The sequence below is a fragment of the Vidua macroura genome, chromosome 2 (assembly GCF_024509145.1).
Source record: "Vidua macroura isolate BioBank_ID:100142 chromosome 2, ASM2450914v1, whole genome shotgun sequence".
Lineage (NCBI taxonomy): Eukaryota > Metazoa > Chordata > Aves > Passeriformes > Viduidae > Vidua > Vidua macroura.
The window spans coordinates 74614228-74630073 of NC_071572.1; the positions used below are offsets into that span (position 1 = coordinate 74614228).

The 15846-nt window shown below is 37.3% G+C and overlaps 1 protein-coding gene across 1 annotated transcript in view; it reads right to left on the reverse strand.

Moving 5' to 3' along the window:
- Positions 1 to 15846, reverse strand: part of CRACR2A (calcium release activated channel regulator 2A) — a 53198-nt gene that overhangs the window by 26050 nt on the left and 11302 nt on the right. Inside the window, exons 3-7 of the mRNA XM_053970682.1 lie at positions 12830 to 12941; positions 10291 to 10459; positions 8613 to 8759; positions 3028 to 3118; positions 392 to 487 (exon numbers count right to left, since the gene is read on the reverse strand). Coding sequence (XP_053826657.1) covers positions 392 to 487; positions 3028 to 3118; positions 8613 to 8759; positions 10291 to 10459; positions 12830 to 12941 — 615 coding nt within the window. The remainder of the gene's footprint in view (positions 1 to 391; positions 488 to 3027; positions 3119 to 8612; positions 8760 to 10290; positions 10460 to 12829; positions 12942 to 15846) is intronic.

Genomic DNA, 15846 nt, shown 5'->3' on the forward strand with positions numbered 1-15846 from the left:
GTACAGGCTTTGAACAGACGTGTGTACTAGAAGAGCCAAATCATTGTTCTCTGCTCTTAAGCTATCCGTGTGTTAAGCCAGTTCCTAGAAGACTGAAGGTAGTGCTACATTTTCATAATGCTACATTTTCATAAAAATTAACCTAGTACCTGGGGAGAATATGCAAAGCATTATTTTATTCTCCATTTTACCACATAAAAGGAAAACTACTTTAGAAATAGAGGTTAACATTTTTCCTAAGCACATGACACAAAAACAACAGAGGGTCACAATTTAGCAGAACCACATCACACCAACTTGCAGTTTTGGAACCTAAAATAGTACCTAAAGGAAATCATATGAGCAAATAAGAGGTATCTGTTTTTTAACTCTGAAGGATATCAGTTAGTACCCTTTTCTGTTTTTGAACCAGCTGTTCCAGTTCTTGTTCTTTTGACAGCAGCTTGCACTCCAGCTCTTGATTGTAGGAGTGAAACCTCTCTGTGTCCTGCAAAATTCCAAGAGGAAATGGATTAACAGAACAGCACAATTGCATTGCAGGAGGAGAAATAATGAATCAGTGATGAAGCTTCCCACAGTGAATATAATAAGACATGGGTAGTATTCAGTTTAGGGATGGTATCACTCATTAATCTCTAAATTGCTGTAGTCCAGCAGCTTCCATGGCTGTGGTTGCTACAGAATATGATGATTGCATTTGAGTAGATATTGAGTCGAGAAAATGGAGGCAGACATCCCAGGCAGGAGGCTGAGGAGCTGACCCAGTCTAGATCAATGCAGCCAGAACACAGCCTCTCGTTTCCAGCCACAGCAACTCAGGCTGATGTGAAAGAAACAGCAACTGCCACGCTTCAAATCCGTCACTAACGACAATTTTTCACAGATGTTCCACTGATATAAATAAGCAACTTCTTGCTTCTTGCAGGCTTCAAGCTCTGCCTTTCACTTAGAAATTATATTAACCTATCCACTATCTAAGTATCCTGTAATCATTGGGAACTCCTAGTCACATTTAGGATTACTCCTGACACTCCTCAGCTGAGAAAAATTGTCAGCCCTCTCCTGAGTAAAATCAGGTTCCAGCAGTTTGTATCAGCTGAGAATCTGTCCTGTTTCTCCAAAAACAGGCTTCTACTCCCTAAGGTCCCCAGGAAAATGCCTCTAAACAAAAATAAAAATCCCCTCAAGACAGCAGTGGCTCTTCCCAGTGTTTTCCCTTAAGCAGTACATGTAATGGGGTAATGAAATGCATGATAACTGGCTCTTTCTGGGGAAGAATATATATGCAAGTGAAAAAACAGACTAACTGCCCCTTTTGTGTAAGATTCAGTCAGCAGGGTATTAAGTATTGTAAATAGCTACAATTTGTACTTATTTGCATCTTACAATTTCTTTAAATGTATTCTTCAAGAGTTGCTCTTCATTCAAGCCACAATAATTTGCCCTTTATATGGCATCAATGCATCTCTCCAGGCTGTAAAGTCTTTGTAAGACTTCACATTAGAGAAAGAATTTCACAGTCAGATCTTCCCAGATCTCAAATTAGTCATGCAAAGAAACAATACTTCATGAGTGTCTGGCAGCCCTTAGTGTGACTGCTGACTAAACTGTAAATAGCTTGAGTGGGAAGCTTTCATGAAAAAGCCTGAAAGAAATGGCTTAACCTCAAATATACAACTAATTAGGAGATCCAACAATCAGTGCTTATGAAAAAGCCTTTGTTGTTTGGGGGTTTTCAGTACCACTTCAGTTGTGGACTATTAAGAGCACATAAACTATTTGTTCCACAAAAGTGCTGTCAGGCAAAGTTGCAAATACTTTTTATCCTTCAGCTGGCATACAAACCTTATTTAAAGGTTTAATCTCATCCACCACTAAAAACTGCTCTCGGCTTGGAATGGAAAAAAACTTGAAAATTTGAGTCAGGTTCACTACCCAGTAAGGCAAGTAAAAAGGAACGATTCCTTAGACAACTGATAAAGGTACTTTTTTCTTTTTCTTTTATTTTATTTTGGTTGCCAGGAAACAAAAAATACTTGATATAGTTGCATCACAAAAGGAAGCTTGAGATACATTTGATTATATTGTCTAGATAGATTTATAAATACTTGATTGAGAATGGAGGCGATAACCACTATTTTGGCAACTATTTCTATCCCGTATTGCTGAAACCTTGTATTTGTTTCATTTATATGACTGATGCCAAGACAACAAAAAGGGATGAGCCAGTAGCTCATGATTGACTGTCCCAGGCCACCCAGAGCAGCTCTGTAACCTCCAGTATTTTAATACTCAAAACGTAATTAGCCAAGCTCCTGAGCATCCTGATCTAGCTAGGAAGTAAGGTGTCACCTTGCCACCTATATGATTCTAAGATGACTCTTTCCTGGTGCATGATGGAAGTCCTTGTTGGTTACCTAGTTTTACAAGAAAAAGCAGGAAAGAAAAATCCAAAGAAAAGACTACAGACACAATAGAGGAGATTTAAAGACACCTTCCCAAGAAAAGGGAATTCATCTTCAGGTGTTTTGGAAGCACCATGGCAGTGACCAAAGATTCTGCCCTGTGTTTATTTTGTAAATAACTTGTGGTTGTTCCATCACTTGATTCATCTCTTGTTGTTATCCCCTTTCAAAAATCAGACACTGCAGGATTCAACAGAATTGGTGCTGCTCTGAACAACCTCACAGAGTGTTTTTCCTCATTGTAACCAGAAGCTGGACATAGAGTAGCACCAATAATACAATGTCTGTAGTTCAAGTGACTTTCAAAAGAATGCCTGCTGTGCTGTATGCCAGCCATTGAGCACAGGACATCACAGCTCCTTCATCCAACAAGTCACTTAGCTTGAAGCTGCAGACACTAAAAGTTTGAAGCTGCAGCACAAAAGTAGCTGTGAGGTAAAAGATGTGTTTCACAACACAGGAAGAAAAAACATTTTGTGGGCTTTAATTTCACACCCAGAATGAGTTTAAAACCACTGAAAGAGGGAGCAGAATCCATGGCCACTATAACAGAGACACTCACTTTCAAGAGAAACTGCTCTTTCTCCTTTTTGATTTGCTGTTCCATTTCCTCATAGAGATGTTGAATTTCTTCATCATAAGCAGCAATTTTCCTAGTAAGAGATAAAAATACACTGAGTGGGTCTTTGCAGCATTACTTCAAGTCATGGCCCACATTACCAGCTAAGCTCCACATCTCTGCCTTAACGTAAGACTCCAAAGAATGTTCTGGCTTCAAGGAAAAAGAAAATTTTGTGCAGCAAAACTCACAGATTACCTTTTTTTTTTTTTCTTTTTCCCATGGAAGTAAAGCTTCAATAGCTCAAAAGCTAATATAAAGCTGATGTTTCCATATAAAGCAGCTGTTCATTATGCAATTTTAATGACTACTAGATCTTAGGTAAGAGGAAGAGAGTTTCCTAATGAAAACACCAACAACCTAAATTTGACAGTTAAAACTATTTTCATGGCAACTTCCTTTTTTTACTCTGGAACTGCACTGTTGGCCATTCAAGGGTACTGAAGGAGGTACTTCTATCTAAGACACATTACCTAGAAGAGAATTCTTGAAATACCTTCTTGAAAGCAGCCTTACTGCCTCTCTAACTGCTTTGCTGGAACAAATGTGAAAAAGCCCAGACAAGGAACAGAAAGAATTATGCTGTGCACAAGTGTATGTGACTGTAGGAAGAAAAAAGAAGAACCTACAAAGTTCACTTTTTCCCAGTGGAAAATTGCAACTAATATCACTGCAGTTTGATCCATGAAGAATTGCATGGAGCAAATGCTTTAGCTTGGACAGAAAAAAATAAAACTGTTGACAGGAAACAAGATATCTGCTTTGTTCTGCTACTATTCTATTCTATGCTCATTAAACCAGACACTGAAAAGCAAAAATATCTTTGTATCAAACTCAGGGGACATCCTAGAATAATTTTTGATAGAGATTATTAGGACCTTTATCTGACAGTACTGTATATATTGCCCCATATTCTTCCTGCCATAGCTGTTCCTTGAGCACTCTGCATAATGCAACTGTCACAAATAAAGTACAGAATTTTCAAGGGCATTCACATCAGCAAGAGCAAGACAAGGAACATGCAGAAGGAAAAAACCCAAAATTTATTTGCATCTACTTTTTTTTTTAAGCCCAATGCTATACATATTCTATGTTTTCCCTTACTGAAGGCCCAGTTCTCTTCTAATTTAAAACAAAGCCAATTTTAAAGAAAATTCAAAAACTTTACCTAATCTAAGCAGAGTAAGTAAAACTAGAAACAAGTCTGTCTTTCCCCCTTTCAACAGCAGAACACCTGACACTGCCAGCTTGCTTTTTTAGTCACAGGTAAAAAAATGTGAGACATTTTCCCAGGATTTACAGAAGCAACAAACAACTGTCAAGCTGCAAGAATTGGAGGAAAACAATGGCTGTCACTTAGACTTTTGTAAACTCTGACTAGGTGAGAAAACCAGGCCCCAAAAGGGCCTCTGCCATGTGACTGCAACATTTCAAATGGAGAGTGCCAGAAAATCCAGAAGCCCTTTCTGCTGCCTTACTCCCCTTATACTGTAAAGATGTGTCATGTTCTGATCTCAAATTATTTTCTTGAAACTAAGAAAATGCTAATTTATTAAATTAGCACTCATCAATGGAATCAAATTACACAAATTCATAGAGAAAAACAACTACTTAGAAAGGCATGGCAGAGATGCTAGGACCATACACCTACTGTATTCATGCAGAAAAATGTCACTTTGACCAGCGCTAGACTGACTACTGAAAAGCCCTGTAACTTTGCAGAGGCAGAACACACTGCACAGCAGTCAGTGTTTCCATGGGAATCATAAAGATTTCCTGGGCTTCTGTGTGACAGGGAGAATAACTTTGGTCCTGTATTTTAGCTTGCTGTTTTGGTATTTTTATTCCTCTAATGTGTTTGGAAGCAAAGGATATGGTAGCACTATGAAGACTACATCCTGAAAGCACTACTGAATGTAGGAATCATTTCAGTTGCTCTGGCACATAAGCATATGCCATTTCTGCAGGCTGAATACCCTGCAAGCATTTCATTCATGGATTTCCATTCTTATCTTGGATCAAATTAAACAAAAGGGGAAAATAATATCCCCTCATAATCAAAAGTCTAACAATTATAAGTAAAATAACTAACAAGCAGAAGAAAAAAAAATCCAATACATTAGCTGGCTAATATTCCCCACATATATTCAGGAGAAAAAAGAACTGAATCAATAAGGATATATCATTTTTATGTGAAAAATGCAACATGTTTTTCTATTCCCTTAGATTACCCCTTCAAGTTTTACTTAACACATAATTTTATAATTTCAGCCATATTGGATAATTTAGTCTCTCCTTTCAGTAACACTGTGGAATAAACAGATAGAGATGAAAGCAAATGAAATGTAACGTGAGTTCACTAGGTTCAGATGATAGATCCAGAATCAACACACTTACAAGGGTTTAATTTCTGCCCATTCATGTAGCTGCAATGTGAATTGTTTTTATTTCATTACTGCTGTCCATGCAGTTTGTCATAATGGTTCTTTCTCCTTAAAAAAATACAGTGCACAGTGTGAACTGATCTCCTGAGACGCTGATTCTCCTCTTCTTCCACAAAGATGGATTCTGACACCATGCCATGCTAAGCCCAGTGAGAAGTCAGTTCATCCTTCCCTTCCCCTTTACCTTTTTGTTTATCTTGCCTGTTTAGAACTCTTGTTTGAAAAACAGTCTACATTTTTATTAGGTTTGTCCTTCAAATGCAAAGCACAGCAGCAGAGACAATGGCAGTTGAAGATTTTATCTGCTATTAAAAGAAAAAGGTCTTTCTCATCTCTTTTAGGCTTACTTCCTATCAGTCTTATTAAAAGCCCCTTGGTTCTACTGCCAGGGATTTGAAGAATAACAAGGTCTGTCATATTCCACTCCAGCCTTTGCCTCCTCATTCAAGAGATACAACCTTTTAAAAATAGCTCTCTCAGAATAGCTGTTCTATTCATTTAATCACTGAGTTGCCATTCCCTGTACTTTTCCTCATCCCACTACACTCTTGCTGTGTTGCAGAGACCAGAACTTCCCACAGTGCACTCAGAACATGGGTGCACTAAGAGTCCATGTAGTGGCAAAAGCTTGCTTTGCCACATGCTCAGTACCCTCCCTGGCAGTGCCCAGCAGTTTACTGGGGCCTTTTGGCCGATTTTGGGAAACTCTCTGCAATGCTCCCATGGGCTTTCTCAGGAATTGTAATTGCCCATCACATAAACATGATTTTATTTTCTCTTCCTAATGTTAATCTCTGCTTTTTTTTTTTTTTTTTTTTTGGGTGCTCAACACATTACTGTATCATTTTAAAAAACATTACTGCTATGTTTAAGAAGTGGTCTAATTTTAAACTAGCACTTAAAATGAAACACAAATACCAAAAATCAAGGAGGACTTACCTACCCTGGCAAATAAATATTGTAAACACAAAATCATATTTGGTTTAGATTTAAAATCCCTTTTTTTCTCTCTCTAGTTACATCAGTATTAACCCGCACAGTCCCCCATGTATGCTGTACTGCATGTTTGTGTATTGAGAATATATGTTCATCCTCACTGCTGCCAGGACCTACAAACAGGAACAGCAGCATCCAACTGGATCTATTGAACCAGAACAGGAGGAAACTCCTGGATCTCTCAGACCATGGGACTCAGGTTCAAGAATGAAAATATGCATATGTGAAAGGTCCAGAAGAAAAGACAAAAAAAAATTATAGAAGAACATTACAGGTGAAGAGCATAGATTTTTATGGCATAAAGATCCCAGCAAACACACATGAAGCTTCTGAGGGCATCCAGGATAGAAGAAAAATGAACAATTGAAGACAAAAGCACAGCCTACACCCAGGAAAGGAGACAAAAGGCTGTGAGTAGACTGCCTTATTGCCTAATGACTCACAGAGGTGAGTCAGGAAGAAAAGACTCAGGAAGGTAAGATGAAAGATCAAATTCATATTCAATTTCCAAAAAAGTATTATTGTCACCAATCAAGAACAACCCAGTAGACATTATAGGACCTCAAAACCCAGCACCCCTTCTCTTCTGTGACCCCACAGTAAATCCTGGCCAGTCTCTGCAGATACTAGTACATCTTAGTGCTAGTATGTACATGGGTATTAAAAAAAATTAATCTTCTCCCCTATATGGTGCTGTCTTGAGCTTTGCTGTTATTCATACATAGTTTAAAAGAAACAGGCTATTCCTCCCCACTGTTACTAGCAAAGACAACATTACTACTCTGATTCCTTCCAGCAATTGACTACAAATAAAACAACAATCAATGTGCTGAAATCAGTGGTGTTATCAGGAGCAACAAAAAAGAAGAAATTAGCTATAACACATGTCTACTACAAAGGCATAAAAATCCAACGCACTTTCAAGGTAGAGATTTCACATCAGCCAGAAAAGATAATGCTAATGTATTCTCTGTACACCTCTGCATTGATCAGAGCTATTAAAGAGACACATTTATTCATTCAGCTCCCAAAAAAACACTCACAAAAAAACTCAAAAAAACCTCACAAAACAAACCTCTCACCACACATGGTAGTTAACAATCTCTAGACTAAAGCAGACAACAAAACTCTCTGTATGCTGCTTCCAGCTGCCTGAAGGTTAAAACCACACACTTAGCTGAAAATGCTACTACCAATATAAACCAACTGTCTTTAATGATCATACATTTTTAGGTTTTTTCCTTCTTCATAAGCCTTGTCACATTTTCAGAATAGTCAGGAGGGTGCTGAACAAATGAAGTAAATTTTCAACAATATATTAGCCTTTATTGCTCAGTCTGTAAGAATCTGAAATTCAGAAGTAACACTTAAAAATACAGTGGAACTTCAACTACGCCCACAATTCTGCATTTTGTTAAAATTTAACATCATAACTTTTCTCCCTCTAGATAACTACATATAAAAGATCGATCTATTAATTTTTAGTTCTTATACATATTTTTATATGTGTATTTTATATATTTGTTTATATTTAAATTTTATACATTTTATATATAAAACATACATATGTTATTTACTATATTTCATAGCTTTGCTTTAGATATATTTGTTAGCTTGCATTTTCACTAGTATCAGTGCTTTGTGCTGCTCTAACATCTTAAACCTCTTATGTCTCTGGCCAGTTAATCCAGGTTTATAGCTTTTCTGCACGCAATGCTTGCAAAGCACACAGACAATTTACCAGATTTACTGTTAAACATGATTTTCCTCTGGAATCAAACTAATTAACTAGATTGGAATCGCTCAATATTGTCTTAAAACTTCAAAGCAGTAAAGATATCTGCAAAAGAATTTCAGTCAATAAAATCTTAACCAGAAAAGAAAAGCTAATTTAATTCAATTCTGCCATATGAATAATTCTACCAGTAGTCTTAATGTCTGATAAAATTTCACATTATAGAAATTTTACATTATGTGAAGTCTTGTCCTTCATTCTCCACTGATATACTTTGTTTATTTCAGAAGTTCAAGTAGCAGGTGAAATAGTTGAAAAACTACACAAGCAGTCTAACAAAGAGAAGTACTAACTTTTTTAGAGCACATTCCAACTCATTCTTCTCATTATCTGCTTCTTGGAGCTGGGAAAAAATTCTGACCAGGAACTCTTCAAAATTGGAAAGTAAATGAGGTTCTTCTTTTTTTAGCTGCAACCAAAGTTGCTTCACATCAGTCTCACTGAAAGAAAATATCACAAAGGATTCATTAAGAGAGAACATTTTCCCGGCTGCAGTAAATGTCCTTAGCACCCTTAGTAGATGGAGGCTTCAGGGCAACACTAGTCAGAACACAAAACTTATTAAAAACAACTTAAACTGTGCCAGATTTGAAGAGATGAGGGGTGGGAAATGATGGAGATTGAATTTATTTTTTAAAAAATACATTGTAACATCTGGCCATTCCTGACTGCAGAATAGCACAGGAACTGCTTGTTCAGTGGGTGCCTTGCCAGACACTCCACCTAAACAGGAACGGGTAAGAAAGGAGACAGACAAGATACTCTATTCCTTGCCATCACTTCTATTACAAGTAAAGAAGTTCCCACAGATCTGGAGGGGAAGGGGTAGTGGAAAAGCTAATCAAAATCCCTCCCTCAGAAGAAATGAATGAGATTGAGACTCCTAAGTAACACACATATGTTAACAAATTGTATCTGTACCATATTCTTTCATTTTCAATACAATTTTCTTACATGGTGATTCTGCTACAAAAAGCAGAACAAAATGTCTTGAAATTTTGATTTAAAGATTTACCAAGATAATGTTGTGTTTCCAAATCTGTTCAGCAGACACTGACAGCTCTACTGTGAATGGTAATGGGTTTCTAATACTTTGCCAATATTCTCCTGAACCACTTTGTTTCTTCCTGACTCACTCTCTTCCATGAGCATTGCAATCCTGAACCTAGCCAGCAAAGAGCGCTGTATTTAAAGGACAAAATGAGGATAAGAAGAGAAAAGGTGGGTGATAAATATCTCTTCATAACAAAAGACTTTCAGGATAGCTGACAATGAACTGTTTCCTGAAACAGGCAGTCAGGGGGAGAGAAGGACAGATGAGCACTTTTGTTCCATAGTAAGAATCACTGATGTATTTCTTAAATATTTGTACCACTTGCCCAGATTCTCTCCCATTTTTGCCTTTTTTTTTTTTTTTTTTTTTGTTCTACAGTATTCATTGTGGTTGACCAATGAATGTGTGGCCAGCACACAAAAAGCTCTTTGAGCAGGTTTTATGCTCCATGTTTCAGAGTGATCCATCCTGGCCTTGGAAGAAATAGCATTACCAGAGCAATCACAATATGCAATTAGGCATGAAGATGAGAAAAAGCAGAAAAAGTGGAGAAAACTTCCCTACTTAAGGTGCACTTTAAACACAGCCCTTGCCAAAAATAGCAGTCAACATGCACTGATTGAAAATCAGTGACATCTGTGGATTACATGCTTGTAATTTTCTATGTTCAGTTTACACAGCAGAAAAACACATTTCATGTGTCTGTAGTAAAACAGTTTTGCACTTGGAAATTTTGGTCAAATGGCATTTTATCATGACAGAAAATTAGAAAATTAGTTTTTTAAAGAGTTTCTGGGGTTTTGACCAGCTTTTGTTCTTGCTATTCATCTTGGATTCCATTAAAATCAAACCCAGAGATGAATCATAAGAGGTCATACAACTGATGACTACTGATGACTATTGCTGTGAGAACTCACTCATCCAAAACCTTTGCAGCTCCAAGCCGATCCATGAGATTTGAGAACTGGAATTCTTCATCCTCATCACCAGTCATGGTCTCTTCATATCTAACTGGGCAGGCTGTTTCACCTTCTGATGGTTGCACCATGTCATTTTTCAAAGCAATCTGCTCCAAAAGAAATTGGCCTAAGAATTAGAAATTACACACATTAGCATTTTCAGAAATTACTATAAGAAGCAATGTCATACTAAACATACTAAAATGCAAATTTTATGGTAAATAAACAAAAGGATGGGGCATGCCAAGAGGATTTCTGAGTTCTATGGTGGGCTTTGTGCCCAGTTTAATGTCTAACCTTCAGTAAATTATCCACCTCAAAATTCAGAAACAGTTAAAAAACAATCATATCTCCATGCAAAAACATAAAAGGATATAAATTGCAGTAACAACTCTTCATAAATGTTGTGGGTTTCTTTCTTAATAGGTTTAAATAGATTAGGAATCTAAAATATCAGTACTGATAAAATGTATATTAAATAAAATTTAACATTCTTTTTAGAGCATGACCAAAGACACACATCCAATTCCTATATACATTGCATACAGAAAGCTACCTTTTATTAACAGTAGTTGTATGGTGAGGATGCAGAAGTGAAATTGCCACATGAATAATCAATACATTTGTGCTCATTTGCCACAGACCAGATACATTCCATCAAATTCCAAATGTGCCATCTATTTTATTTGAACACCCACAAGTAAAATTTTTTTGGGGGTGGGGCATATTGTGATTTTATGCAGAGGATTTTTTTGTTATATTCTAAGTTGCAGTAAAGAAATTACTATAGATCCAAGAAAACAGAAATACTGGTGTGGTTTTATATTTTTATTAACTCCATCTTGCATTTTTTCCTCATAGGTCCCAACAGAGCACATTGGCAACAGAACGGAGTATGTTGCAAAGAGGTATTACAGTAAATTTCAGATTTGCCACCATTTAGAAATAGAAACAGGACTCTCCCATAATAATTGGTGCAGCATGAGCTTTATCCAGACACTACCTTCTCAAGCAGCTTTTATCTACCACAGCTTCTGCTTCTACCAGGAATGCCAACATCATCACCTAGCCAAATGTAGGACTACCTGGCCTGGAAAATATCTGTCAATGCTGTGTAGCAGGTTAAAGTGTATCATGCTTCATACTGTCTATCCTTATATTTTACATGATGTGATCCATGTCCTTTGTGTGCCTGTGTGGGTGTCTTTGGGGTACATGTTTAACTTTACTACCAGCTGAACCTGCAAAGAGGAAAGCAATGGCCACATTCACCTGGGCCTCAGGACTGGGCTCCAGCACCTGAGCAAGAGGAATCCCCAGGATCTGAAACTGCTTGAGATGGCAGCCAATTACAATCTCCCTTAAGAAAGAGTTTTGGTTATGCAGGGACTGCTTATGAAAGGAATCTTAATTTAACTCATGAAAAGCAAAGTATATATTATTTCATTTTTTAATAATGTCAACTTTCAGATTAGAGCATACCCTATGAAGATACTTGATCTACCTCTACAATGGGAGAGGTGGGTGTCCTGGTTTAGGGCAATTTTGGGAGAAAAACATCTAAAGGGGTTTTATCTAGAAAAAGAAATTCAAGTGGACATGAGGACATTGGGACATGAGAGAATTAGGGTTTCAAATTACCGATGAAAAGAAAAACGAAGGTCCTCTTTGTTGGAGCTGTAGATAGTAACTAAATTGAGATTTACAGTTGCAATTCACACCTAGATGAGATTCAGTTTTCTAGAGAAAATGCTTAAACCTTAGCCAGAAGAACTAAAATTAAGTACAAAATTGATTCTGTGTAAACAACCAAGCACAATTTAACTAACATTGTCATCTTATCTGGAATGTCACATCTGGGGAGAAAACCACCCTGTGACAAACACAGAGAATATGACAGTAAGAGTGCTGTTGAAAAACAAGCCATTACAGAGAATACATCAGATCATATCTTACAAAAGTAATCAGTGCCTCATCCTGTTTTGTTTTGAAATAAATTAGCACCACTTGAAGAATTAATTCATTGTGTAAAGCATTCCCACAGCTCTAAGGACAGTGGCATTAACATATTCTTAGCAATGGCTTACAATAAGATTAGAGATCATTTTAATTATCTTTCATGTCCTGTTACCTGATATGAAATAACACACAAGACTCCCCACCCCCCCTGCCCAATGGAAACCTTCAATAAATTGTACATAGATTTACTCAACAGCTTAAAACAGGTGTGATTCGGATGATTACATCATTTTTTCATACTATGTCATGGCTTGCCATTTTACACAGAAGAGAAAGACCCTAGAGCCCTTTGTGTATTTATTCATATAATTTGACCACTTCTTCCTCTGCTACATATTATCTGCTATATTTAGGGAACAGACTGGCTCCCAGTGTGCAGTATTAAGTGTCCTGTTAAGACACAGTTCTTCTTGATTGATGTGGAGAGTACAGAACATGAATAAAGCTCAAAAGAGGAGACATGCTTTTCAAAACTCACTGAATCCTGTGATGAACTCCTCTGGGGTAAGTGAGCCGTTGCCATCAGCATCCAATGTAACAAAAACTTTTTCAAGTTCTTCCAGGCTAAGAGGTAACTCAGGATGCAGTCTCTGTAATGACAAAACATGCAGCAACTTTATCCATTACTACAGGATAAGAGGAAGACTGGGTTCTATAAAAACATCCACAGTACAGCAGGATAGGTCCTTTGCTTCCTCGAGTGAAAATCCAATTACAGAGCAAAACCAGACCAAGTGAGGGACATTTTCTTTAATGACTTCTTTACTTGCCTTTATGAATCCATTATGACAACGCCAGGAGAACAACTGCCTGGTGCCACAAATTCCAATCACACAGGGAAGGGGAAGAACTTGAGGTGGAGTCTCAGCCTCCTGGTGAAATGGCTTGATTATCTTGGTGAAAAGCCTTGGTTATCAGGCTACTGGACAAACTTGGCAGCAGAATCGTACAACTAGTTCCTTCCACATCATAAAGTCAAGCAAGAGACTCTAGACAACTACATTATAGAGAATATACTGTCCTAATTCAAGCTGATTCAAAAAGTGTACATAAAAAAATAAGTAAATAAAACAAAGCTAAGAAAGCATCATGGCCTAAGGACCAAACCTGTTGCTCCCACAATGAGTGCAATGGAGTTCATGACCATCTATTTCTGAAATGCAGAATGCTGCATTTCAAAAAAAGCTGCATAAAGCCAGCTCCACAAATATCACATATTTTTTCCTGATAATCTAAAGACAGGCATAAAACAGAAGAATTCTGTAAAACTGACTATAATGGTTTTGCTCTAATTCTTTTAACAGTGTAGACAGATTCCCAGAAACAGGAGGAAACTGGAGTGGCAAACAACCCAAATAACCAGCATTTCCACTGGGAGACAGTACTAGGAAAATTAAAACCTTTCCTCAGCTTAAGAAGCAATATAAATGCACATTGGTTCACTCCTCTGCTTTATTAATTGACATTTTAATCCCCCCCAAACTCCTGTTGTATATACAACATATTAAAACTGCAAGCTAGTAGGTTGATGAAGTTCATTTGATTAAAAGTGCTGATCTGTTCCACTGTGGGGGAGGGATTTAGGGCCAAAATATGTTTCTCCTGCAATCCAAAACAGCAGAAACCAATATTCAATATTCTAAGCCATATAGGCAAGGTAAGAACTGGTTGAGTGCAATAACCAGGAGTTCCCTGGTTGCCACAAAGGGTTTAGGGTATGCTTTATGAACTGTATGGGTCAAATGGAAGAGTGGTAAAAGGAATTCCAAGCTGGTCCTGAGAAGTGAAAGCAACAGAGATCCTACAGCACAGAACTATCTGGGATAGTCACAAACGGATTTCTGAGCAGGATTAGTTGTGCACTGCTGCCTGCTTCCAGAAATAAAACCTAGGGAAACTTGATGTATACTCAGTTTAAATTACTTATTTCATCAGTGATACACCTCTCTTCAGTTTTTTACTTAAACACACCTATCTTCCCCAAGTTTGGATTTCAATCTCTAACATTTAAAGGGAAACCTTTTAAAATCAGCTTCTTCTGTAAAATTCTTTCAGCCAACACTGCACTGATGAGGGAGAAGGTGCTTCAAACAATTTACTCTTTTTACATTCAGAAAAACAGAAACTGTACTCTTACCACCAGATCTTTGGGACCTGCTGAAGGAGCACCCAATTTGACCGTCCCAAAAACCCAGACCCAGCTGCTATTCCAGTGCAATGGCCTGGGGGTCTTGCTGCAAACCTGACTGACAAGTATGGGCTTCTCCAACCACAGCTGCAGTGCCCTAATGCAGCATCCAAATTCTGGTGAGAATTACACTAAATTTTCAGTAAAAAACACCACAATTACTTGTGTTTTCTTGGGGGGCGAGGTGGGGGGGGAGGGGAAAGATATGAAAATAGGAGATTCTAAGGAATGTACCAACATTTTGCTTCATTAAATTCCCTCCAGATAATTTGCAGACTTTTATGAGCTGGGACACACTTACTAAGATTAAGTCAATGTTTACCCAATCTCTTGGGTTTTTTCTTAATAAAAAAATTAAGGTGGTTTGTGGCTAGGAAAGCAAAATATCATTGGTCTCATAGACGTGTTTTTGTTTATTTGCTCATTTCAGGCTTACTGTAAAAATGCACAGACCCTTTCAATATGAGGCTCCTAAAATTTTTAAAAGAATAGAAAACAAAATAAAACATATTCAGAGATACCACTGGAGCTTCAAAAGAAGCTGTCTGCACTGCCACCAAAAGTGCTCTGTGGTTTCACAATATCTGTGCTTAATTCTCTCAAAATACCAAGCTTTTACTCACCTAAATACAAGGACAGAGGTCAAATAGCTAAGAGCAAGATCTGAACCCAATCCTCCCATGCACATTAGAACAAAACATTTTACAGCACTAATTCTCATTATTCATTATAACCTCAAGAACCAACAGATGAAACTGTGGTTTCAAGTCTAAGGTAGAATTTTCTTTCTTGCCATTTCAGAAAACCTCTTGCTGGTTTGAAAGTTGGGTACATTTGGTGTTTGGAAACAGAATGAAAATTTAAAAAACCTCCAGCTATTAACATCCTCTCACAATAAACAACATCATATAAACAAGGAGGTGTAAACCTTTAGTGTAGTTACTGTTATAGACACAAGAGAAAACACTGCAGGATCTGTTCCATCAAGTTTAATTGAATTTCAGATACTTAGCACTCTCTGTTGAAATCATGCCTTGTATCCCTTGCCTAAGGATTAAAAAGCTTAGCATTAGCATCCTATATTTGAAGCAAAGCTTCAGGAATGATAAGCAGTACAGACCTACCAAATACAGCACAATGCAAAAATGGTCAACACTTAGTACCTTTTAAGGAAAAAACTGATTTATTTCATTGAATTTTGTTTTTCTTATAGGGAGAAAACATCATGAAAAATGCAGGAAATAAAATCAAGTATAAAGAAACACCATATCAAATGTCCTGAGCACCTTTATTTCTGTATTAAACAA